General features: G+C 34.0%; 1 protein-coding gene across 1 annotated transcript in view; it reads left to right on the top strand.

Moving 5' to 3' along the window:
• ptprz1a (protein tyrosine phosphatase receptor type Z1a) overlaps window positions 1-27,561 on the top strand; it is a 76,596-nt gene that overhangs the window by 10,604 nt on the left and 38,431 nt on the right. The window contains 4 exon segments of the mRNA XM_051099874.1: window positions 16,202-16,273; window positions 25,341-25,520; window positions 25,633-25,784; window positions 26,108-26,203. Of these exon segments, the coding sequence (XP_050955831.1) occupies window positions 16,202-16,273; window positions 25,341-25,520; window positions 25,633-25,784; window positions 26,108-26,203 (500 nt within the window).

The raw sequence follows: 27,561 nt of genomic DNA, 5'->3' as shown, positions 1-27,561 counted from the left end.
AGGGCTGATTCTCGTTAATCCAGTTCACCCCGCCTGCGCCATATGTCTCAGGGAAAACCGCTGTGGCCCAATGCAGGTGAAAGAACAATTAGAAATTCCTCCCCCCTTTTTCATTCAACTTGTAGTCATGCTTTTTGAATATGTACTAGGTCGAGTGGGTAATCTCTGGCTTTGAATGAAAGGAAGAGACACAACGGAGAGCCCCTCACACTTCTTGGAACTCCCATTGCTCCAGCCAATTAGCTAAGATTCATCATATTAAACTGCTTTATTAATCATACAAGATACTCTCACACAGGCTTCAAAGAGCTCTTTGGTTTATATTATGAAATATTCTAGAGCACTGCTTCCAGACTAGTTGGTTGTGATTGAGAAGAGTGTCAAAAAGCTAAAGCTTTTCTAAAAGTTCAAACTTGTATACTCTTATTGATGCCTAACTAAGGGAATGAATTTCTCTGTTTATGGTTTTGGCTTTTACTGAATGCTGGTGGGCCCTAGATTTTATTTATTTTTGTCTAGGCTGGCTTGTGCCAAATCAGAGACTCCTTATGTTCCTCGTGAAGCCTCTGAGCATGTGGAAATCTGGTTGAAATGATTCATCTCAGATGTACAGCGCTCTTTATCCATTGAGAGAATGACTCTGTATACAACATGTGCATCTGTGTTGATCATTTCTCAGGATGTTGGTCTTGCTTAGATGCTTTTTACTAGCATTTTTCTGACAGCTTTTTAGAAACAACTTGAGTCATTTAGCTCTCAATAACATTCAAGACATTTAATCACTAATAAAGTAGTTTAGTCACTAATTGGATATACCACATGATTAAATGACGCTTACTCTTAATTAAAAATAGGGATGTGCCCGAATCCAAATACCGTGTTCGGAAAGGAAATGACGTGTACCTACTACGAAACCCCTAAATGAAAAAATAGGAGAGTGCTTTCTCTCGCAATTATATCGTTGGTAATTATACTGCATATAAATCACAGGAATGGGAGCTGCTATTAATATGCGGGGCATTGAAATCACATTTGAATACGTGATCTTATTTTACTTGCGATATCACATACTCATCATCAGTTGGACATATTGGCTGCACTGAATGTAGACAATGCCACTGAACCGAACGAAACTCGCATATTTTGCTGATTATTGCCGCTGAAATTGGTCAGAGTGCAAAAAAAGTCTGAGGAACAAAGACCTATGTAACTGGAAATGATAAGAGCAAACACGAATGTTGTCAAGATTCTTGCCCTGGAAATCCTGGTTCAGTTTGGCCAACCACAAATGCCTTTTGTTCCTCAGACAGTTTTTTTGCACTCTTCTCCTTGATTTGTTATAACTTTTGGCAGTGTATAGTAAATGTTTTTCCCAGTTCGACCAATTAGTACAGCCCAAAACATGACAATAATTGACCATTTTCAGCAGCAATAATCAGCAAAATTTGCGAGTTCGTTTCAGTTCAGTGGCATTGTTTACGTTCTGTCCGAGAAAGATGCAAAAATCATTACAAACACTGATAGCACAAGACTGTTTAGTACCGCATCGCGTGTCTTCGATGAGAAGAGGAAGGGATGTTTGTTGCTGGTTACTGTATGATGACCCTGGTCCTTGACCAGCAACATGACTAACATAAACCAGCTAAGGACCAGCTTAAACCAGCAAAGGACCACCAAAACATACCTAACCAGCATCCCAGTAACATGCCTACCAGCATATGCTGTTTTTTTCACCAGGGGACTGAAATTGCGAAGTGGCCTTAAACCATTAGTCAATAAACTACAGAAGGTTATGTTTTCAAATACAGGCACAAATTTTATGTATTCTGACAGCGCTGCACATGCTCGTTAGCCAGGGTTCAAAGTCCAAAGCGCAGGAAAATCTGCACTGAAACAGCGTAATGAGAACCATTCATAAATTTGCTGCTGTTGTAATAATTACAGCAGCTCTATTAATACATTTATTATAACATTCACACTTAGTGTTGTAATATTTTCTGTAATATTTTCTAATGTTTTAAAAGAAGTCTCTTCTGCTCAGCAAGGCTGCATTTATTTGTACATTAAAAACACATGCCTGATTCAAGAAGGGGGTCTTGAATGGCCAAAGAATATTATTTTACTAATTATTTTATATATTATTATTTTACGTGGTCTACTAGAATGTTAAAAATGTTCAGTGTTAAGTAAATGTTTTTAAATTGTTGTTTTGTAATTGTTTTTTTTTCTCTGAAAAGCAAGACAAATCTTTAAAAAGCACATTTTTGCTGTTCAGTTTATGTGGTGAATTTTTTTGGCAAAATACATGGAAAAAACATGAAAAACCATGTTCGGTAATTGGCCTTTGGTCTTTGGCCCCGTGTTTCATTTTGTTCGGTTTCGGCTTCAGCCAAGAATTTTCATTTTGGTGCATCCCTAGTCTGGACCACATATTGATTGCTCCTATCATTTTTATCCTGGTTTCTCTTCCTTTTGGATATCAATCCAAACAGTACAAAAGAGGATATTTAGTTTAAAGATGTTTTCTGTATATCTTTTTGGACTTGTTGTCTGTATATATTTTTGTGAGATGGCGTCCGTTTTTGACTCCATCTAAGCACTCTTTCCCTATAAACAGAAGGCTCTGATGGACCCCATATTTAAAACAGGGCCAGTCCAACTGTAAATGTTTACTGCTGTTTCACATTCAAGGCAGAACTGAATGGCACACTTTGCACTTTTTGACTCAGGACGCTGTTATAGTCACATTGAGAGCTTGAGATCACTCAATAAAGACAAACATTAGTAAACTCGTAACTTCAGGCGAGTCCTAGTGAAAGAAGCTGGTCTGAAACTGTGTTCATGGTGGTGGGTGTGAGTTGGCCCGAGGGCCATTTGTTTTCCCAGAGTAGTAACAAAAACGTTTCCTGCATGCTGATTGGCTAAAACAGCTCTTCGGCCAAGATAACCTGTCTAAATGTGGACCGGGGTTGGTATAGTTTTCTTAAAGGGATAGTTCACCCAAAAATGAAGATAGGATACATTTTGAAGAATGAGCTGTGAAATGGACAGATGACTGAATCATTGAAGGATTAGCTCACTTTCCTGATAATTTACTAGATGTTTGCGTCTTTCTTTCTTCAGGATTTTTCTCCATATTGTGGACTTCAATGACAATCAATGGGTCGAAAGTTCAAATTGCAGTTTCAGTGCAGCTTCAAATGGCTCAACACAATCCCAGCAGAGGAGTAAGGGTCTTATCTAGCGAAACAATCGCTAAAAAAACTTGCACTGCATCTTGCACTAGCTCTGTGATATGCATCCGCGTCTTTGTGCATTACATAATCACATGAAGAGGTCAAGCATGGTTAGTTCTTCGTCTGTGAACTCCGTTTCAAAAAGGTAGGGTTGTGCCAAAAATTCCATCTTATTTTCTTCTCCGGTATCAAAATTGTATAAGATCGTTTTACCTTTTTTGTAAAGGGTGTTTGACTTTGCATGTTCACTTTCTGACATGTGACCTTTCCAACATAACTACGTAATGCGTGAAGTTGAGCTAGTGCGAAATTAACATTTGTGGTTAAAAACTATAGAAATTTGTTTTTTTTTTTTTTTTTAGAAAATGACCAATTGTTTTGCTAGACAAGACCCTTATTCATCAGCTGCAATTGTGCAGAACCCTTTGAAGCTGCACTGAAACTGCAATTTGGACTACTATGGTTCACTATATGGAGAAAAATCCTGAAATGATTTCCTCAAAAACCTTAATTTCATTTCGACTGAAAAAAAGTACATCTTGGATGACATGGGGTGAGTAAATTATCAGGAAATTTTCATTTTGGAAGTGAACTTCTTGAAAAAGGGCCTAAATTTAAGATTTTTAAAGTAAAATTGCATATTTTTGGAGTTGCATAAATTTCCATCCATTTGGATTAACAGTTTAACATTAACAAAGTACTTTGATGCACATTTGTCAGTCATACATATTGAATCCAGAAATATTATATGCAATTCAAATACATGAAACATAAATGCATTTTTTTGGTGTTGTTATTGGCTTTTAACATTACTAATCATGGTGGCTAATGCAATGCCAGTTGACTACAGGACGATAAGAAATATATCACACTCAGTTAAAACCAAAGTCCTGTCCTTGATGAACCCGGTCGCCGTCAGTCTAATCGGGCAACACAGCAGGGTTGATGCTGGAATGCACCGGAGCAAGATTACAGAGCAATTAAAAGCACATCCTCTACCCACACACACTTCACCAGCATCACATCTCACACTCAAACAGAGATTCTGTGTATCCTACACACACTCACACACCTAAAGCTTCATCTGCTCACTCTGGCAACAAATCGTTTGCTCACTGTTTTTGCTTGCTAGCTGTGTTGTCATCGATTTCCATTCAGCCTGCACAGTAAAATACTCTTCTATATATAGAATATTTTATGTCAGGAGTAATTATTACATTATATATAGTTGAGGTCAAAAGTTTAGAATCATACAAAATGCATGTTATTGTTTATTAAGTACTGACCTGAATAAAACATTTCACATAAAAGATGTTTACATATAGTCCACAAGAGAAAATAATAGTTGAATTTATAAAAATGACCTCGTTCAATAGTTTACATCCCCTTGAATGTTAATACTGTGTTCTTACCTGAAGAATGTTAAATATCTTATTCAGGTCAGTACTAAATAAACGATAACATGCATTTTATACGATCCCTCGTTTTTTGTCAAATAATTAACATTTTGCAGATTCTGAAAGGGGGATGTAAACTTTTGACCTCAACTGCACTTAGGAGTCTAAATGGTTGAATGTTCTCAAATAGACAAAAATTGAGTTGTGTTGACACATTTTGAATGTATTCTGACAGGAAGTTGAAGTGAAACTTACTGAGGGGAGTGTTATGCTAAAATAGCTATTATCCTTTAGCATAATTCTGTTCATTAATGCCAAATACATGTAAATAATGTTTTATAGTGATAGCTTTAGGAAGCTAACACTATAAAGCTTAACTATTTGCTAAAAACCTGTACAAGCTTTTTGTAAGCAGTTAGCATTATGCTAAGCTGTTAGCTTTTTAAACAAAGGCATACATATATATTGCAGTGGTGTTTTGGTGATTCTGTCAACAGGGTTTTAACATAATCACCTCTTGGTCTTTCAGTTCTTGTTCTCACCTCATGTTGACTGGATTTAATCCACTGGATTTAAGCTCTCTTCTGTTTCATGACTCTTCAAAATGACTTTCAAAATGACTCTGTTTTGTGGTTGTACACCTTTAATTTCACTAATGACAGCTGAGGTTTGAAGTGTCCTCTTCTGGCGCATGTCTTCAAGGAGTGGTTGTGTTCTCTCATTCCTAATGCATTAGAGTGGTGAGGAACAAAGGGTCACCTTCCTTACATTACCCTCTTACCTCTCTGTCTCGTCTTGGTTGCTGTTCCTCTTTTATGACATGTCATATCCTTTTGCAGGTTCATATGGAACCTAAAAGTCTTGAGCCAAGATGTTTGCCTGTTTTTTATTCTTCCATCATTTGCTCACCGGCATGTTGTTACAAACCTGTTTGGAAGAACCTTGGGGTTTGAACAACACGAGAGCCCTTTGGCTTTCACTGTAGGGACTGAGCACTGGGACGTTATTCAAAATATTGCTTATGTTTTACAGAAAAAAAAGGTTGTACATGTTTAAAAACAACATGAGGGTGCGTAAACAATGACAGAATTGCTTGCTTATAAGGCTGATTGTCCACCAAAGCATTTTCCCCCAAGGCTAGCATATTTTTTCAATTGATTTAAATGGGAGCCACTTTTTTTTTTTTTACAACACTTGGAGCATGTTGAGGCGCTGAATGTTTATTTCACTCTGAGTGCTGTATACTCGCTCGTATTTGTCTTGTTTTGTTTCTGTCTTTTGTCCTGAATAAGCCCCGCCCTCTGAACAAAAGAGCCAATCATTGATTAGTAAAGTCATCCGTCACTGCAGCTGCCGTTAGACGCTTTGGTTCAAATAGAAACAGGAAGCATTTGCAAACTTGCTCTCATGACTGCGCATGCACATTGGCTGGTCTAGCATCAAAAACCAGGCTTTTTTTTAATGGTATTTGAACATAAGAAACAGGTTTCATAAGCCTGTTGTTGTTGAATTTCATTGATGTTTTCAAATATGAAACCTAATCGTGAGCTTAGGAGGACAAACGGTCTAGTGCCTCTTGTGGGGACAGTGAGATATTAAAATAGCCATTGGCCTTTAGCGTAATTCTATCCCTCTTCATCAGTGCCTGATTTTAATGTAGCATGTTATTGTTATACTTTGTTTAGCAAGCTAACTGTTTAGCATTGCACTATTTACTGTTTACTAAAAACCTGTACAAGTTTTTTGTAAGCAGTTAGCACTATGCTAAGCTGTTGGCTTGTTAAAATTTAACTGTAAACACAAAGAAAGAGGCAGGGTTTAATTTAATGATTTTTTGTTATAAATATGTTGAGATAGTTGTAAATATGTTGACCATTAAAGAGAGTGAACTGTTGCAAAACGAAAAAAATTACTATAGAGGGTTTGAACTTACGTTGTGGTTTAGGATGCACGGCCATATTGGTGATACTCGAATGTAAACAACAGCATGGATTACACGGTTAATGTACTACTGAATATGTTGTTCTACTAATTTATGCTGTCTAAACCACAGGGGGAAAAATAAACGTGTGGAGGTTGCTAAATCATATAGAGAATGACCTGAGTAATCAGGAAATGGCACAATATCTTGACACACTAAAGTTAATACCTGTTGAAAAAAACAGCATATGCTGGTTAGGTAGGTTTTGAAGCATGGATGCTGGTTTGAGCTGGTTTAAGCTGGTCCTTAGCAGGTTTAAGCTGCTCCTTACCTGGGACCAGCACATGACCAGCTAAGGACCAGCATAAACCAGCAAAGGACCAGCTAAAACCAACATCCATGCTTTAAAACCTACCTAACCAGCATATGCTATTTTGTTCAACAGGGACAGGTGGTAAAGATACGTACGAGCAGATACGTAATTAAAATATTAGCCTATTTCACCTACCTGACTGGAAATGAATAGAAAAAACACAGATGTTATCAAGATTCTTGATAATCCTGGTTCAGTTTGGCCAACCACAAATGCATTTTGTGGTTTATTTAAGACATACTACTGTTGCACAAATAGAATATAAGGTGGAGCTGGGGAGGTGGAGGGTTTCAGAAGTCTGAGAGTGCGCTGCAAACTTCTTTAGTGAATGCTAACAAGCTATTTAAATGAAAAGCAGTAAGCTCATTGGCTGAGTATGCAACATGAACCAATCACCATGTTCCAAGTAGTTTAACACTGTGATATCATCAGTTTGTGTTAATGACCCATCAGCCTGTGCCATCTAGAGTTTCATGACAGAACTTGGCATTTACCATTATTGTGTGGATAGATTGGATTGTAAAAATGAAAGGCAGGTTTTTTATAAGAACCACCATATTATATGTTTACTAGGGATGCAACAATACAGTTAGTCCATGGTTCAATACGTACCTTAGTTTTTAACCACGGTTTTCGGTTCAGTTTGGTTCTGATATCTTGCCACTTCAGTGTGTTTTTTTTTTTGCAACAAATTAACAAAATACTCCCATAAGCCTCTGTACACTGGAAATATGTCTACTTAATTTTTTTTTTGAGAGAGGTACTATTTTTTCGATTTTTACGCAAAATAGAATCGGTTTCATTCATACTGGATGTGAGAGGGCGCCCTCGTGCAAAAAAACCCACATATGCGTCAAAGAAGTATCACTGATGACGTTCCGTTCCAGCTTCTCTGATATGGATAAAAGCATCGCTATTGCTGTAACTGATTAAAAACAAGATATAACGTTAAGTGTTGAATGACGAAATGTAAGGGCAATAAACACTCGTCTGCAATAATATATGGTTTATCTGTGTTCTTCAAGCCAGCTTGTATATATTTTCATTGCTAATGGACATACATAGAATATGAGTATAGAATTTATTGTCTGCCTCATTCTGTGATGAGAATCCACATCAGATCACACAAGGACGTTATTTCAAACACTCGACTGATGTTGTTAATTAAAAACAAGTTATAATGTTCTTTTATAAATGTTTTTTTATATAATAACTTTTGTTTTTATAACTCTTTTGTTGGACAACAGGTTTCGAAAGGCTTATTGCATGTCATTAAAATTGAAGATGCTCTGCATGTGTTGCTTTTTCAAATATAAGCAGGGAAGCGTTTCCTCGTTTCAGCACGTGAAATTGCGGGCAAACATACAGATATAATACAGAGATATTAAACAAGGAAGTTATTTAAATGCAAAACCGAAAAACTGCAATTCACAAGCGCGTATTGGATGTTGTGGATGTTGTACCGAATGGTTTGATATTATATTGAGTATTGTGACATCCCTAATGTTTACAGCTTCATATAAGCTTAAAAGCATTGAACTTTATTAGTGAAATGTCTGCAAAACTCTACTACGTTTAAGGATAGTGCAGTGTAACCAAACCTCCTCGCCTCCTTGTCTAGTACGCAACAGGTCCTTGTTATATTTCATTTACTCTCTGTTACACCATGTACCAGGAAATCAAGCCCGTGTGTAAAGCTCTTGGCTCACATGAGAGCTGTTGATTGGGTGAAAGGGAATATGGGTCCTGTCAGACAAAAGCAATCAGGCAGGCAGCAAGACGTTACAATGCGTGGACCTGCAGTCCAGCCGTAGCTCTCACGGCTGAGCCACTGATCTCATTGTTGTGTTTGTATTGATACAGTGAATGGGGCAGACCATGAGAACGGGCATGGGCGCAGTTTAACCGAGAGGAGCGAGTGAATGGCTGCCTCTCTGCTGACTTTAGAGCTTTTTCATAATTTATTTTCCTTTGTTATTCTCACCTGTGTGGTTTTCAATGTGGCTCAAGTTTCAGAAAGGCTAGTTGCAGCTACAGGATCAAATACAAACACTTGATAATGTTGTAGCTGTTATCTTGTAATATTGATCACTGTGATCTTAAGCTTATTAACTAGCTAATTTAAAATTTTCCCATTTAAGTTACACTACTGAATCCCTGTAAGTAAATATAATGCTAATGTCTGTAACCTTTCCCTATAACCATGGCTTTACTACAAATAAAAATGGTATTTGTAGTAAAACCACGGTTCATCTTCATAAGGGTTTACATAAAGAGACAGTTCACCCAAAAATATTTTTTTTTGTAAGTATTTTGGTGCTAATAGCACAGAAATGTCTCAGTCAAAAGTTTTTCTTTGTTCTCCATGTGAAACTGAAGAGCTTGACTGGATTTGTAAACTAGCATGCTAAAGTTTCTGCCATCATTCTGTCTAATGGTTAGCAGGATGTTCAGTTAGCAAGCTAGATTAGCCTACTACCTTAGGATAGAACTAACTGTAAAGTATTGAATTAGCAGAAACTGTAAGAGCAGTGTGAACGCATTTTAAAAAGTATTTTAGCTCTAATAGCGAAAATTAACCATGGTTTTACTACAAATAAAATCTAGAAAATTATAGTTAGACCATGGTAATCACAAATTAACCATGGTTTTGTTACACTAACCATTGTTATTTGTAGTAAAACTTTGGTTAAACAAATGATAATCACTATTCACCAAAACAAACAAACAAACAAACAAACATGGTTACTACACGTTTACTACAGTGAAACCATGGTTAATTTTCTTAAGGGTTTATATAAAGGGACAGTTCATCCAAAAATAATAGTTTTTTTTAGCATTTATTTTGGTGCTAATAGCACAGAAATGACCTCAGTCAAAAGTTTTTTGCGCTCCATTTGAAACAGAAGAACTTTACTGAATTTGCCAACAGGCATGCTAAAATTTCTGCCATCATTCTGTTTAATGGTTAGCAGGATGTTTAAATAGCAAGCTAGCTTAGCCTACTAGCTTAGCATAGAACTAACTGTAAAGTATTGAATTAGCAGAAATAGTAAGAGCAGTGTGCTAGTAGCAATGCTAGTTGTTTACTCCAAATGCTATGATTAAACTATGGTTAGTGTCGCAAAACCATGGTTTGTGGTTACCTTGGTTTAACTAGTAACCATGTTTAGTAAAACCATGGTTAATTTTCATTAGGGAAGTTTGTTAGCATAGTGCTAACAAGTTTACAAAAGCACTGAATATGGAATAGCATAGCTACTAGCATACTGCTCTTACTATATGGCTGCGTGTCCTCTAAAGCATTTTTTGCCAGCTGAAAACGCCCAGCTGTGAACGCTTGAGAGCGCAGCATTTTTGCTGTGGTTGCTATGAAAATATGCTATGAAATACACTGTAAAAAATAAGTGTAATTTTAACTATAAAACTGTGTAAAAATGCTACAGAAAAACTGTTAATAGGTTAACGGTAAGTTCCCGTACTAAATACAGGGAAAAACTGTAAAAGATCTAACAAGACATTTCATGTTAATGAGCTCTGCTCGCCCCGCCCCTCTCTTCTCTCTGTGGAGTGACGAGCCTGTTTACTTTAGCTGCATTTAGCTGCTAAACTTTAACTAGCACATTATTAGGAAATGCGATCGCAAAGATTAATAAAAGAAACCCTTATACTCACTTCTGCTGTAAGTGAAGCTGGACCACGAATGATTTGTGCAAACACAGACGGATATATGTAGATCGGGAGGCGCATTCCCTTCACAAACAAACGTAATCCACTGCATCTTCAGCGGCTCAGACGTCGGGAGTAAATGACGACCACACCGACAGGCATCTGAGAACGGCTCGATTTGAAAAAGGGGATATTATTTTTACAGATTAATTAAAAACCACTGCATGGATTTTTATCATTATAGGGTAGATTTGTACATACACTGCTAACACACATTAACGTTCAAACAACATGAAAAAGTGAACTTAGCATCCGATGAGCCCTTTAAAAAACGTGGCACTCGAGAACAATTTAAAAAAGCAGCGAAAAATGCTTTAGTGGACACGCAACCTATCTGCCAATTCAATACTGTACTGTTCTATGCTAAGCTAGTAGGCTAAGCTAGCTGAATAACTGAACATCCTGCTAACCATTAGACAGAATGAGGGCAGAAACTTTAGCATGCTAGTTTACAAATTCAGCCAAGCTCTTCTGTTTCAAATGAAGAGCGAAGAAAAACGTTTGACTGAAGTAATTTCTGTGCTATTAGCGCCAAAATACTTTTAAAAACAGCTTATTCTGTCATCGAGCTCATCATTCTGCCTACTAGCTTAGCATACATTCTGTCAGATGGTTCAGTTAGCAAGCTAACAGCTTAGTCTACTAGCTTAGCATAGAACTAACTGGTTAAGTAAAGTATTAAACTGGCAGAAATAGTAAGAGCAGTGAGCTCTTACTACAGTTAAACCATTAGTAATTCTGGGTTGCTAACTGAACTTTAGTTAATCACAAATAATGTTCAATTGTGCTCGAAAATCTTTTACAATAGTTCACATGTTAGTGTGCAATTTCTTATTGAAAGTATGCTAAGTGTCACTAACTCTAGCCAAAAATTGTGGTTACCACGGTCATTTTTGTTAGGGTAATGTAAAGAAACGAAATACACTTCATTGTTGTCGATAGTCCCAGAGCGTGCTAAATTAGCTCAGAAAAGCTAAACCCTGGGTGAGCTATAATTAGCATGTATGACTAGACGTGGTGCTCTGATACACTGTAAAAGTGTGTAGACGTTTGTGTGGCCTAACAGGTGCACAGACCGTCTTGAAAGGACCAAAACCAATGTGTAGACAGACAGACAAAAGCTGACAGAAAGATGAGCCAAGACTGTATTTCTGTTGCTGGTGAATAGGCGGGCAGTTTCCCTCAGCAAACCCGTTCAGTGTAGGGTGTCCTAGCTAAAGGTGTAAAGGTGTTTCATGTCAAAGCCATTGTTGCCTTTTATTGTGGCCTTTCTCCCAAGGGATAAGGCCCTCTTTAGGGAGGTTTCTTTCATCTTTTAAAAGCATTAACATGGTCGGGTTTGGCAGTAGACTGCTGGAACTGAAAAACGATGTTGGCTTAAAAGGAATAGAGGGATTGTGTGGTTAACTTAGTTTAACTGGTTGACAGCTTAATAGACTTTCTTATCAGTCCAAGAACTAAACAGTGGGTAGTGACAAAACGTCACTGTCTTAAATACAACTCAGTTCTCTCAGTGGGTACTTGGCAATTCAGCTCCTATATTTACTTAGATGGGGAAAGACAGAAACCTCTATAACTGTCGTTGACATTTTTCAAATATGACAACAGGGTAAAAAAAAAAAAATAAAAATTTATATCACTACTCTTTTAATTTAATTTATTTTAAATAAAAACTCATTTAAAATCTAATAAAAATTGAAGTATGAAAATGAAATCAATTATTTAAAATAAGTTGTACTTAATATTATTGAAATTTTTGGTAAACAGTATTTTATTTTTAGTTTAGTGTTGTTTTTAGTATTTTATTTTTAATTATTTCTAATTGTTTTTATTTTTAATTCAGTTTAATTTGATTGTACTTTCATATTAAATGGAAAATAATTTGAAATAAAAAAAATACATTAAAACAAATTAAAGCAAAAATGAAATAAATTATTTCTAATTGTTTTTATTTTTAATTCAGTTTAATTTGATTGTACTTTCATATTAAATGGAAAATAATTTGAAATAAAAAAAATACATTAAAACAAATTAAAGCAAAAATGAAATAAATTATTAAAAATAAAATACAAACAATATTATTTACATTTTTGGTAAACCGTATTTTATTTTATTTTATTTTATTTACTACTCTTTTAGTTTAATTTATTTGATTTTACTTTTATTTAAAATAAAAATAATTTAAAATCAAATAAAAAATAAATTAAAGTACAAAAATGAAATAAATTATTTAAAATAAATAGTAAACAATATTATTTACATTTTTGGTAAACAGTAATTTATTTTATTTTATTCTAGTCTAGTTTGGCTTTTAATTTTAGTTATTTTATTTTTAATTATTTGTAATTGTTTTTATTTTTAATTTAATTATTTTTTTTTATTTATATTATTTTTATAAAATGAATAATAATTTAAAATCAAATTAAAAATATAATAAAACAAAACTAAAGTACAAAAATGAAATTAATTATTTAAAATAAAATGCAAACAACATTATTTACATTTTTGGTAAACAGATTTATTTTATTTTATTTTATTTTATTTACTACTATTTTTATTTAGTAATATTTTGTTTTACTTATATTTTAAATGAAAAATAATTTAAAATCATTAAAAAAAAAAAAAGTACAAAAGTTGTATTTTATTTTAGTCCAGTCTAGTTATCTTATTTTTAATTATTTGTATTTTTTATTTTTTATTTAATTTAATTTAATTTTACTTTTATTTTAAATGAAAAATGAAAACAATATAATTTTAGGTAAACAGTTTTATTTTATTTTATTTTATTTTATTTTATTTTATTTTTATTTTATTTTATTTTATTTTATTTTTTTATTTTTTATTTATTTATTTTTTATTTTATAAAAAATGCATTCTGCTGATCATTCAAATAAATAAAAAAATCAATAAATTATGGCAAATAAATACCTGTAAATGTAATAGAAGTGGCATACGAAAAGAAGAAAAAATGTTTTTTTTTTTTTTCTTCATATCACTAAAAATGCAGTATAATAATGTGGAGTCTGGAGTTTATATGGAATAAATATTTAAAGGACCTGCTTGTCACCATATTTTAAAAATGACCCTAGAATGCTATCATAAATACTGCTGCTTACCTCAAATCACACAGAAAAATTTCAGGCTGGTCAACTGGTTACATATTTTAGAGTATATATGTATCCAAATATGTCATAAAAAGACAATGTCTCCATCTCTGTTATAGTCGACTGCTTTCCTAGGACATCCTGTCTGTCAGTTTTGTTCTATTTTTGTTTGTCAATCTGCAGTGATGAGCCTGAAATGGCACAGATTGAGTTATGGACCGTTATGGATCAGAGGTCCAACCCACATGCAATAAACATGCAGGCTAATTATGTGCTAATTAGAGCATCGGCAGAAGGCTTTTAGAGTTTGCACGCCTCTCCCACCGCATCTGCTTCTCGGTTTGTTTACTAGAAGTCAGTCTGGGATGATTAGGGAATACATAGCTCATGCTAAAAGTAAAATTCACGTTCCAAACCCATATGACTTCCAAGGAACACAAAAGGAAAAATAACATCTCTTTTATCCATATAGATTTGGAAAAAAAAACACCAAATAGATGTATTTTCAGAAACAAACTTATTGCATTTAAAGGCAAATTAATTCTTTGGACAGTCAAATAGGATTTCACAGAAAAAAAGTGTAAAAACAATTTAGACAAGGATTGATTCGATGTATTGTCTCCTATATCATGTGATTGGACGACTTTGTTTAAAAGTTAAAAAGGCAAAAAAATGACCAAAGCTTGCTGATCAGCAGGAATTCAGCGTGTTTTGAAAGAGTGGACTGATTATGAGGAAGAACTTTGCGGATGAACTTTTACCTTTTACCTTTAGTTATTTTGTTTTTAATTACATTTATTTTTTTTATCTTTAATTTAATTTTATGTGATTTAACTTTTATTTTATATAAACAAATATTTAAAATCAAATACATTTTTTTTTAAAAATTACAAAAATGAAATAATTTAAAATAAAATGGAAACAGTATTATTTACATTTTTGGTAAACAGTATTTAATTTAATTTATTTGCATTTAATTTCATTTAATTTAAGTCTAGTCTAGTCTATTTTTTTATTTTAATTATTTTAAATTATTTTTATTTTTATTTTAAATTTAATTTAATTTGATTTTACTTTTATTTTAAATGAAAAATAATTGAAAAAATAAAGTACAAAAATGAAATAAATTATTTAAAATAAAATGTAAACAATACTATTAAAATTTTTGGTAAACAGTATTTTATTTTATTATTTTAGTCTCGTTTAGCTTAGTTTTTTAATTGTTTTTATTTTTAATTTAATTTAATTTTTAATTAAAAAATATTATATATATATATATATATATATATATATATATATAATATATTTAGGTACAAAAATGCAATGAATAATTTAAAATAAAATGGAAACAGTATTATTTACTTATTTATTATTTGGTAAACAGTATTTAATTTAATTTAGTTGCATTTAATTAAATTTAATTAAATTTAAGATTTTTAATCTTTTTTAAATGATTTATAATAAAATGTAAACAATACTATTAGAATTTTTGGTAAACAGTATTTTATTTTATTTTAGTCTAGTTTAGTTTAGCTTAGTTTTTTATTTTTAATTGTTTTTGCTAAAAATAATTCAGAATCAAATAAAAAATGAAGTGCAAAAATGAAATAAAATATTTAAAATAATATGTAAACAACATTTTAAGTAAACAGTATTTTATTTTAGTTATTTTATTTTTAATTGTTTTTATTTGTAATTTAATTTGATTTTACTTTTATTTTAAATTTAAAATAATTACAAAATAATTAAAGTGCAAAAATGAAATAAAATATTTAAAATAATATGTAAACAATATTATTTTAGTAAACAGTATTTTATTTTAGTTCTTTTATTTTAAAAGCTAAAAAGGCAAAAAATGACCAATGCTTGCTGATCAGCAGGAGACCAACGTGTTTTGAAAGAGTAGACTGATTATGAGGAAGAACTTTGCGGATGAACTTTTACCGCATGACCTTAAAAGTCCTGGGTGACGACCCTCTGACAATAAAAGAGACCTTTCTTAAGTCAAGTGAATGAAACCACCAGGCAAAAGCCTGAACAAAGAGAATAATAGAGGTTGCCTTTCCGCTCAGCTCCTCCTAAACTCACAGTCTCTATGATTTCCATATTGTTCTTACAATCTGATGCACAATTGCTTTTATAAAATGATTATACCACTTGATTTTGGCACTGTCACTTCCCTAACAGGATTCTTTGGTGGATTACAACCTAACTGCAATGTTTCAATCCATTAATACTGGACAAAATCCAAACACGCCATTCAGGGACTTCATTGTCTGTGGTAGCGTGAACATTTGACAGCAGGTCACGGCAGGTCATGACAGGATTTAGCTGCAGCAAGAGGAATTTGAAGATTGATCTCTTTTAGAAGCAGCCATTCTGTTTTATTGCTGATTTAAGGAGTTTTTAAGATAAACTAAGGTTTTTTCGTTCTTTTTCAGTGGATGTATCAGAAGCATATGGATTCAGATCGCAGAAGAAGCTCTCGGAGAACATAGACTGGTCATACGCGGGTGAGTGTTGAATTTTAAACTGTACTTACATTATGTTTATGATGTGCGCACAGTGATCACAGCGATTAGACTTTGGTGTATATAAAAGGCCTGTCAGAATTTCTAAAGATGCACGTTGAAGTGTTGGTGGCATCCTTTCCCCATGCCAGCTCAGGTTTTGGGATCATCTGTGTCTAAGCATGCAAGGCTTAACTCCACAGATTAAACTCATCTGTATCTAACTGGGCTTGGAGGGGTAATACGGCCTAAATTACAGGTCCTGTCTGATCTCGCCCAGCCAGTGCATGTCAAAATTTAGAGGGTGTGTTTGGGCTTTCATGCACTATGACTCCAAGTTGTGGTTCTGTTGTGTTCATCTCTGCTGAAACTGACTTCACGCTTTGTTTAATTCCATAAAAACCTGATTGTATTGGAACACACTGAAATACGACAGCTTAAGTGTCTTTATAATATAGCGCTAATATAAGTATAATTATGGATTTTTAGATGCTGTAGGCGACATTTTGTACACTGTTGGTTGTAGTAATTTAGTTTTACACAATTTCCAAGACTTTCTTTGATCCTGTTTAAGCTGTTCTTGATGCCACACCTTTAAAGGAGTAGTTCATTTCCAGAACAAAAATTCACATATAATGTACTCACCCCCTTGTCATCCAAGATGTTCATGTCTGTCTTTCTTCAGTCGTAAAAAAGTTTTGTTTTTTGAGTTAAACATTTCAGCAATTTTCTTCATATAATGGACTTCTATGGTGCCCCGCGTTTGAACATCCAAAAGTTTAAATGCGCCTTCAAACGATCCCAAATGTGGTTGTAAACAATCCCAGCTGAGGAAGAAGGGTCTTATCTAGCGAAACAATCGTTATTTTCATAAAAATAATACAATTTATATACGTCTTAATCTCAAACACTCATCTTGTCTTGCTCTCCCTGAACTCTGTGTATTCTGACTCAAGACAGTTTGGGTATTTTGAAAAACATACCCAATCGTTTCTCTAGATAAGACGCTTCGGCTGGGATCATTTACAACCGCATTTGGGATCGTTTGAAGCTGCATTTAAACTGCATTTTGAAAGTTTAAATTTGGGGCACCATAGAAGTCCATTATATGGAGAAAAATGCTGAAATGTTTTCTTCAAAAACATAATTTCTTTACGACTGAAGAAAGAAAGACATGAACATCTTGGATGAGAAGGGGGTGAGTACATTATCTGTAAATCTTTGTTCTGGAAGTGCACTTCTCCTTTAAGACGTAGTGGAAATGACCTGTGATTGCCTTTGAAATAAGTAAAAATGCCCACACGCCCACAACTAGTTGTAAATCTGTAGGTATTTTAGAGTATTGAAGGTTGTGATGTAATATCATGACCATCTGATAAAGATTAGCATGTAGCATTTTAGTTTTCATAAGACCCAGCTAATCAAGATCTTGATAGATCTCCCAAAAATGTAAATAACCCCATGATTTACTCACCCTTGAGCCATCCTAGGTGTATATGACTTTCTTCTTTCAGACGAATACAGTTGAAGTTGTATTAAAAAATGTCCTGGCTCTTCCAAGCTTTAGAATGGCAGTGAATGGTTGCCGAGATTTTGAAGCCCAATAAAGTGTATCCATCCATCATAAAAGTACTCCACTGGAACACAAGTCTCTTGTGAACACACGTACGAAAGCTAGCGGAAGCTAGAGATTGTGGTTTACAAAGTTGTAAATATGGCTATTTTTCTTACACAAACTTTCATTTCATTAAACAATTTTCATCATAATTTTCATCAACGTCCTTTTTTCACTGACGAAAATGATAACGAAACAAAAACTCGTTTTGAATGACAAAAATTGTGACGAAAATCTATTTACATTTTCGGCAATTAATAAAAACCAGATGAAAATGTTAGGGTCGACGATAGTCAGAGATATCGCCTCTTGCTGATGCCTTTGATGATAGCAAGACGATTATTATTATTATCTGTCAAAAGACTAGGCGTCTAACTTTAGCGATGCAGTGCAGAGAGCCGCTTCTGGAATGCTTTACAAACTTGCCACGAGGTGGCTGATATAAACACAAAGGCACGTTAAGCGGGAGGGGATGTTTCGGGTGGGAAAATGTGCAATCTGTTTTTGTGTGCAGTTGCTGATGCTCGCAAAAGTGCGCAATCGCTTTCTAATGCGCGCTGTTTTTCCGGTTTTACTTTCACTTTTGAAATCAATCCCATTCAGCAAGGAGGGGAGAGGATGGAAAAGGGGGGCATAGTAACTCGTTTTGGGGGAAATGGCCCCCCTTAGCACTGTAGACATGTGCAGTGTAAATAAGGGGTAACAAATGTATTCATCATACAGTGATGTAACTATTGTATTCACTTATGGTACTATTAAAGTGCATAAACTCGTGCTGGGCTAGACAATGGCAAACAGGTATATAGTGGGCAAGACAAAAGGCGAAGGTCAATTGACAGCGAACGTAATCCAGGGGGAGAGGCAAACAGGTAATCCAAACAGACAGACAGTAGTCCAGACGAGGGGCAATCACAGTCCGAAATGGCAAGACGAAGGGATAATCAAAGAAAGGCAATAATTCAAGGGCATGCAGCAGACAGACAAGATGACGCAAACCAGGCAAGAATCAAGATACGGGTACTCAGGAGATAACAAGATGAGAACTAGTCTAAACACAAACGCATCAGTTCACTTCAGAAGGCCTTTATTAACCACCTGGAGCTGTGTGGAGTACTTTTATGGTGGATGGATGCACTTTATTTTACTTCAAAATCTCAACACCCATTTACTGGCATTATAAAGCTTAGAAGAGCCAGGACATTTTTTAATATAACTCCAGTTGTATTTGTCTGAAAGAAGAAAGTCATATACATCTAGGATGGCTTGAGGGTGAGTAAATCATAGGGCAATTTTCATTTTTGTGCGTACTACAGCATTCACTTGCCAAGAAAAAAAATGTTAACATTAAAAACACTCAGAGAGCATTCTGGAATAGCGTTTGTAACTTAATGTGAATGTTAACAAAACATTCTTAGAGTGTATTTTTTGTTAGCTGTGGAGCAGAAAAAAAAAGTGTTTATTTTTTTTATATAGCCCCTTGAAGTTTGGGAAGAGATTGAGTATCAAATCAAACAACATCAGTGACACATTTTGTACCTCTCGTCTTTTCATCTCCAGCTCTTTTCCATTTCTAGCACAATGGAGAATTCCCCCGTCTCGCTTTGTTATTGAAAGTAGGCCAGATTTGATATTCTCCTTATTGTTGTGCACTTTTGATATTTAGCTTCTGATCTCTACGAGATCAGATTTTGAAATGATTCAAAAAATGATCTGAATCCTTTTTCTCAAAGATTTTTAGTCTAGGAATTGAGTTTGGATAATAAGTGACGAGGTTATCCATCTTATCTTTGATCCGTCACAACAAACCAGATCTGGGTGTCAGTGGAGGTTGGCACAACAAAGGGGGCATTATAGTGTCCGGACTGCATGCAGGCGGCTGGTCATGCAGATGGGACATTGTTCATCAGCATTACCCAGAATGCTTTGGCCCCTCCTCCTCATTGACCCCTTTTTCATATCGCTCATGTTGTCTAAATGATATCGAAACATGAAAAATCAATTATTGTAAGCTAATAAACTGATAGGGAAGGCATATTTCTATGCTAAGCAAGTGTGTATAACTGAAATGTATTTTAGTGGCCGATACAGGTTGTTCAGCATGATATGGTTTCTCTGTTCTCTACCAAACATACATGGTGTTTGTTACTTGGCCTTTGCTGTGTCTATAAAAGAGAAAGAGAGAGAGAGCGCTCTGGTTATGAAGCTGGACTGGCCTGTCTGTTGTAAATCTCTTGGCCTTGAATGACACTTCATCCATTAGCATTAAAGACCAACATCACACAGATCCATTCACAGAACTACTACTGCCTCTGATAACAATTAACAAGTCCATTTCAGTCCAGAAAAAAAAAAAAAAAATTATACCTTAAAAAAGAAACATCATTTTAAACTCATTTAGACTTTGATCTTACAACTCTTTCAGCAAATCATTTGATTTCGATCGGAACTTCGGAGCAGATTTGTGAATATTTTGCTTTAGATCGGAACTTTGGAGCGCAGATCGCAAATCATTGGTTTAGATCGGAATTTCTGAGCAGATTTGTGAATATTTTGTTTTAGATCGGAACTTCGGAGCGCAGATCGCAAATCATTGGATTTAGATCGGAACTTCGGAGCAGATTTGCAAACCTTTTGCTGTAGGTTGGAACTTCGGAGCGTAGATTGTGAATCATTGGATTTAGATCGGAACTTCAGAGCAGATTCGTCAATATTTTGCTTTAGATCGAACTTCGGAACACAGATCGCAAATCATTGGATGTAGATCGGAACGTCATAGCAGGTTTGCAAATCTTTTGCTCTAGATCGGACCTTCGTAGCACGGATCGTGAATTATTTGCTTTAGATCGGAACTTCAGAGCGCAGATCAGGAATCATTGGATTTAGTTTGGAACTTCGGGGCAGGTTTGTGATTCTTGTGCTTTAGATCAGATCTTCGTAGCACAGATCGCATATCATTTAATTTTTGATCAAAACTTTGGGGCGGATTCACAAATCTTTTAATTTAGATCGGAACTTCGGAGCAGATTCGTGAATGTTTTGCTTTAGGTTGGAACTTCGTAGCGTAGATTGTGAATCATTGGATTTAGATCAGAACTTCGGAGCAGATTCTTGAATATTTTGCATTAGATCGGAACTTCAGAGCGCAGATCGCAAATCATTGGATTTAGATTGGAACTTCGGAAGCGGATTTGCAAATCTTTTGCTTTAGGTTGGAACTTCATAGCGCAGATCATGAATCATTGGATTTAGATCAGAATTTCAGAGCAGATTTGTGAATATTTTGCTTTAGATCGGAGATCATGAAAATCATTGGATTTAGATCAGAATTTCAGAGCAGATTTGTGAATATTTTGCTTTAGATCGGAACTTCGGAGCGCAGATCGCAAATCATTGGATTTAGATCAGAATTTCAGAGCAGATTTGTGAATATTTTGCTTTAGATTGGAACTTCAGAGCGCAGATCGCAAATCATTGGACTTATATCGGAACTTCATAGCAGGTTTGCGAATCTTTTGCTCTAGATCAGACCTTCGTGCATGGATCATGAATCATTCGCTTTAGATCGAAACTTCGGAGCGCAGATCATGAATCATTGGATTTAGATCCAATGACTTTGGAGCGCAGATCGCAAATAATTGGATTTAGATCTGAACTTTGGAGCAGATTCGCAAATCTAATCAAATATTTTGCTTTAAATTAAAACTTTGGAGAGTAGATTGTGAATCATTGGATTTAGATCGGAACTTCTGAGCAGATTCAGGAATATTTTGCTTTACATCGGAACTTCAGAGCACAGATCTCAAATCATTGGATTTAGATCGGAACTTTGGAGCAGATCTTTTGCTGAATGACACCTCATCCATTAGCATCAAAGACCAACATCACACAGATCCATTTACAGAACTACTACTGCCTCTGATAACAATTAACAAGTCCATTTCAGTCCAGAAAAAAAAAATAAAATCATACCTTAAAAAAGAAACATCATTCTAAACTCATTTAGACTTTGATCTTACAACTCTTTCAGCAAGCAATTAATTGCATTTCCCTTGACAGCTGGAAGGCATAATGGAAATGTGTATTGGTTTGTATGTGTGTCATTGTGAGTAACTGTAACTGTGTGTATGAGTTTGACACTTTTTCCATGGCTCCTGTCTATGATCATAATAAGCATAACTGTGTTTGTTTTTAAATGTTTTAGTAATAATATTTTGATTTAAAATAGTCATTATCCAATTAAAATTAAGAGCAGAACAAATAGAATATACATTTTTCAAAGGAAATGAGTAGTTGTTTGTACCAGCTGCGCCAACTAAGCACTTAGTAGTAGTACTTTAGCAAGCGGCACTAGTGTTTATTTATCCATATCCTTTCATTCCCTCAGATTACACAAAACCTCTCAAAAAGTTGCTTAAACTGAGGGAGAACAGAAAAAATGCAAGGACACAAATACAGACATATTGAAATGAAACATGACAGTCTTGAGTGCTTGTGCTCTGTTTTCTCTAAAGTCCTTTTCAGAGGAAGGAGGTAATGAAGTAATGAAGGAGAAATCTCTTGTTTTTGTCCTCAGATTTACACTTGCTGCAGCTTGTCCAGTTATCCCTGTTAACTGAAGCCTTTATTGAATATAATGATGGTCATAAACAGATATTACATATTTATGTGCTGTTATATGGCTGAAAGAAAATGTTCAAGATAGGGTTGATACTAAAGATATACATGATTCTAGAAATCTAGATATACATTTAGGCTGTTAAAATATGTTATTTGCCAGAATTATGATGGATTGACTGATTCTTTCTTTCTTTCTTTCTTTCTTTCTTTTTCTTTCTTCCCTCCCTCCCTCCCTCCTTCCTTTCTTCCTTCCTTCCTTTCCTTTCTAAATTGTAAATCAACCATGAAGTCTATATATTTTTATTTGACAGAATATATATATATATATATATATATATATATATTACTTTCTGGAAGAATGGTTATTGTGTAATATTTATTTATTTATTTCCTGTACAACAATTTAAGTCATTTGTAACCATTCTATTTGTTACGGTGACACATTGCTGCCACTCGCATATTATTTTTTTTCCACTCAATTATGTCATAATAATGAGATGTTATGTTGTTCAAATGACATCTCGTAATAAGATGTTGTTGTTAAAATCTCGTTAAAACAACATCTTTTCTGGTAATAAAAAACGTCTTTTCTTGTAATGACGAAATGTTATGTCATTAAAATAATTATCTCTTTAAAACATATTTTCTTGTAATAAGATGTTATGTTGTTAAAATGACATCTTTTCCTCATTAAAAATAAGATATGTTGTTGAAATGACATCTTTTTCTCGTTAAAGCACCATCTTTTTTCGTAATAAGATTTTATGTCTTTAAAACAACATCTTTTTCCCAATTAAAACACCATTTTTCTCATAATAACAAGGTGTTATGTCTTTAAAACAACATCTTTTCTCGTAATAACGATGTTATGTCGTTAGAACAACATCTTTTTTGTGATAAGATGTTATGTTGTTAAAACAACATCTTTTTCTTGTTAAAACATCTTTTCTTGTAATAACGAGATGTTATGTCATTAAAACAATTATTTTGTTAAAACCACATATTTTCTCGTAATAAGGTGTTATGTTGTTGAAAAGACATCTTTTTCCCATTAAAACACCATCTTTTCTCGTAAAAACGAGGTGTTGTCTTTTAAACATCTTTTCTTGTAATAACAAGATGTTATGTCGTTAAAACATTTTTTTCGTAATACGTTATGTTATTAAAACATCTTTTTCTTGTTAAAACTTTTGTTGTAATAACGAGATGTTATGTCATTAAAACAACATATTTTCTTGTAATAAGATATGTTGTTAAAACGACATCTTTTTTTAGTTAAAAATAAGATGTTATATTGTTGAAATGACATCTTTTTCTTGTTAAAACAGCATCTTTTTCCATAATAACGAGGTGTTATGTCTTCAAAACAACATCTTTTCTCGTAATAACAAGATGTTACGTTGTTAAAACGACATCTTTTTCTTGTTAAAACGTTTTTTTTGTAACGAGATGTTATGTCATTAAAATGACAACTTTTTCCCATTAAAACACTATCTTTTCTCGTAATAACAAGATGTTTTGTCATTAAAACAACATCTTTTTCATAATAACAAGATGCTATGTTGTTAAAACGTCATCTTTTGCTCGTAGTAACAAGATATGTTGCTAAAACTACATCTTTTTCTCGTTAAAACGTCTAATTTTGTAATAACGAGATGTTAAGTTGTTAAAACGGCATCTTTTTCTCATTAAAACATCTTTTCTCGCAATAAGATGTTACGTTGTTAAAACAAAATATTTTTTGTAATAACAAGATGCTGTCATTAAAATGACATCTTTTGCTCGTAGTAACAAGATATGATGCTAAAATTACATTTTATCTTTTCTCATAATAACAAGATGTTATGTTAAAACATCATAATAATCTTGTTGAAACAACATATTTTTTCATAATAACGAGATATGTTGTTTTAACGTTTTCTTTTAGCTATCATTAAAACAACATGATTATCTCATAAAACAACATATTTTCTCGAAATAACATTTCATTTTTCAAACAAAATGAAATAATAATAATAATCATAATAATAATAATCATCATCATCATCATCATCATCATAATAAAACAGTTTGTCATTTCTCTTTATTTCTTTTTAAGCAGATAATCAAATGATTATCTCGCTCATATATTGTAACAATATTGATCTTCTATAACAGAAAAAACTTATTGTTTTTATGACATATGACGTTATTAAAAACTATGTCGTTTTAACAAGATAACATATTGTTAATATGAGAAAAGATGTTGTTAAAAGGGCACATTTCATTGAAAAAAATGTGTGTGGCAGCAATGTGTCATCGTAATATATAATAGTGTATAATAATAATAATAATAATAGGTAATACTTAAAATCTTGCAGAATATTATGTTAATATGTGCTTTATAAGTACTAATAAACAGCCAGTATGCTAGTAATATGCTACAACCAAAACAACCAATAAGCCACTTAGGACTGTGCATTAGGGTGGTTTTTGAAACTTTGTTTTGTGCCTAACAACAGCTTTTATTTCTTCATTCAAGTACTGTATTTGACTGAAGTGGACTGTATGCTACTGTACACCAGTGTTTATGACTCAGCTGGGGGTGTAATGCAGCTATTGATATGCTAATGGCAGTGACCTAGAACTGCTGGTGACCTGGTTCACGGGCTTTGTTTTTGCGCTGGGGGACATCCAGAGAGAGGACTTGGATTAACCCACCAGAAAACCACTACATATCTAATGATGCACCTGTGTGTCTATGAATGCGATTTATGTTTGTACACAGGAGAGCATCCTCTGACATTTATGAATGATTTTAAGAGGTTTACTTATCCAATTAAACTCCATTTCCCACAGGAACTCTAAACCAAAATAACTGGGCAAAGAAATACCCGTCATGCAACAATGCCAAACAATCACCAATAAACATTGTGGAGAGCCTGGCGCAGGTCAAAATGCATTTCCAGAAGCTAAGATTTGAGGGATGGGCAGAAAAGACATCAGACTCCACTACAATAAAAAATGATGGGAAAACAGGTGAGGACAACTCTATCCGTAATATCGACCCTTTGGATTGTTTCAGAAGTGAAAAATTCAGACATGATGTGTAGAAATTGCTTATTCATTTCTCTGTGTTATTTGTCTTCAGTTGCCATCGATGTGGGAGGAGATTTTTTTGTGAGTGGAGGGGGACTCAGGTCTAAGTTTAAAGTGGGACGTATCACTTTCCACTGGGGCCTGTGCAACGCCTCCTCTGACGGGTCGGAGCATGGCCTCAACGATGAGAAATTCCCATTGGAGGTATTTGACATAATAAATGAGTGTACATTAAAAAAAAAAAATTGTCTATTTTTATTTATTAATTTCTATTTTATTTATTTATATTATATGTCTATTTATATATAGAATAATTTATTTAATTTAAAATATTAATTTAATTTATTTATTTATTATTACTTTTATTTTGATTATTTATTTAGTCACTGAATCATAAGCAGGATAATGTACAATCAGCCGGTCATTTTCTTGTTTTCCAATTTTCCGAATGCACATTACCTCTTACTTTTCACTGGAAGAGTAAATGTATACAAATGTTGATTAGACATTGTTTGTTTCTGGTGCAGATGCAGATATACTGTTATGAGGCAGATGTTTTCGGTAGCCTCGATGAGGCCCTCAGAGCAGGAGGAAAGATCACAGCATTAGCCGTGCTGTTTGATGTAAGTATAGCAGCTTAATATATATTATATATATATATATATATATATGAAGAGTTCAGATGCAAACCAGCTAAAAGCCATCTGGGTCAAATATTAGATAATGATACTGAGTGAATGCTCCTGACATATAGTATAAGTCTATCAAATACTTTTACTTCAAACTCGCTAAATTCCAGCCTCAGTCCTCAGTGTGAAGTCTTTGAGAAAATATAATGGGTCACTAACTTCGGCCATTTTTTTAAACATTTTTGGGCTCAACACTAAGGATTTTTTATACTGGCCCAGTCGGGCACGTGGTTCAAATTTTTACTTGCCCGGTCAAAATTTTCACTGGCCCTGCCACAAGAAAACAAAATAGTTGCTGTTATCATTGTTTTTGACCCATGTTATCTTTTATTTTAATAAATTAGCTTATATCAAAATTTTACATACCAATTAAATTGTACAATTCTCGATTCCAATTTTGATATCACAGCAAAACCTACTAGCCTAACAAATATAAAATTCAAACATTACTTGATCAAAAATTATTTCATTATTTCAAAAACAGCAGACGGACTGAATGAATGAAAATTCAGTCTCTTGAATATGGAATAATGATACAGCGTTTCCCTGGCACTGTGCTTATGAACGCAACTTTAAATGCTTATTCAGAGGCAAATGAAAGAAAACGCCATGTAAACGTTTCTTAAAACAGTCATTTTCCCTCAAAGATGCATTCATATAAACCCTGTTTCAATATTTGGATAACATTTCCAATATTTTGCTCATTGTGAGCCGTGATCTTGCTCTGCCTGCTACAGTATTTTTTCCTCTTTGCGTTCGTCTTCAGTGTCTCTGTCCTCTGTTAACGGATGTAATATTTCCACACTCAGAACAGAGATTGGTTAAAATATGTCTGGTCAATAGGTGCATCTGTACTGTACTGTATAACTTAAATATAGATTAATCATTGTTAAAGTTACAAAGTTACTCGTCAAGACGGGTATTTTGACATACTTTTGTATCTGTCCGTCAGAGACTCATCTCTCTGTGATTGCTTGAAATTTTAAATGAACAAGGCTTAAAAACACGTGCAAATGATAAACTTTTGTGGCGACGCAGCAGTGGCCCGACTGAGCCAGTGACACATTTGTTAACTGTCCCATCTGTCCCAACTGTATCATAAATATGTCCTATGGTGTGACAGCAAAAATTAAGATAAAGAAAACCCTCTTAATAATACAAATGGCATTAGAGAGATGTATCTTTTTTGTTAGATACTTATTTTCATATAGTGTTATTTATTTAATATTTCAAGACAAACTTTGACAACAAGACAAACTTTGCTGTCATCCGTTCAAAACTGCAGAAAATTA

The sequence above is a fragment of the Labeo rohita genome, chromosome 25, assembly GCF_022985175.1.
Source record: "Labeo rohita strain BAU-BD-2019 chromosome 25, IGBB_LRoh.1.0, whole genome shotgun sequence".
NCBI lineage: Eukaryota > Metazoa > Chordata > Actinopteri > Cypriniformes > Cyprinidae > Labeo > Labeo rohita.
This window is presented reverse-complemented; position numbering and strand designations above follow the sequence as displayed.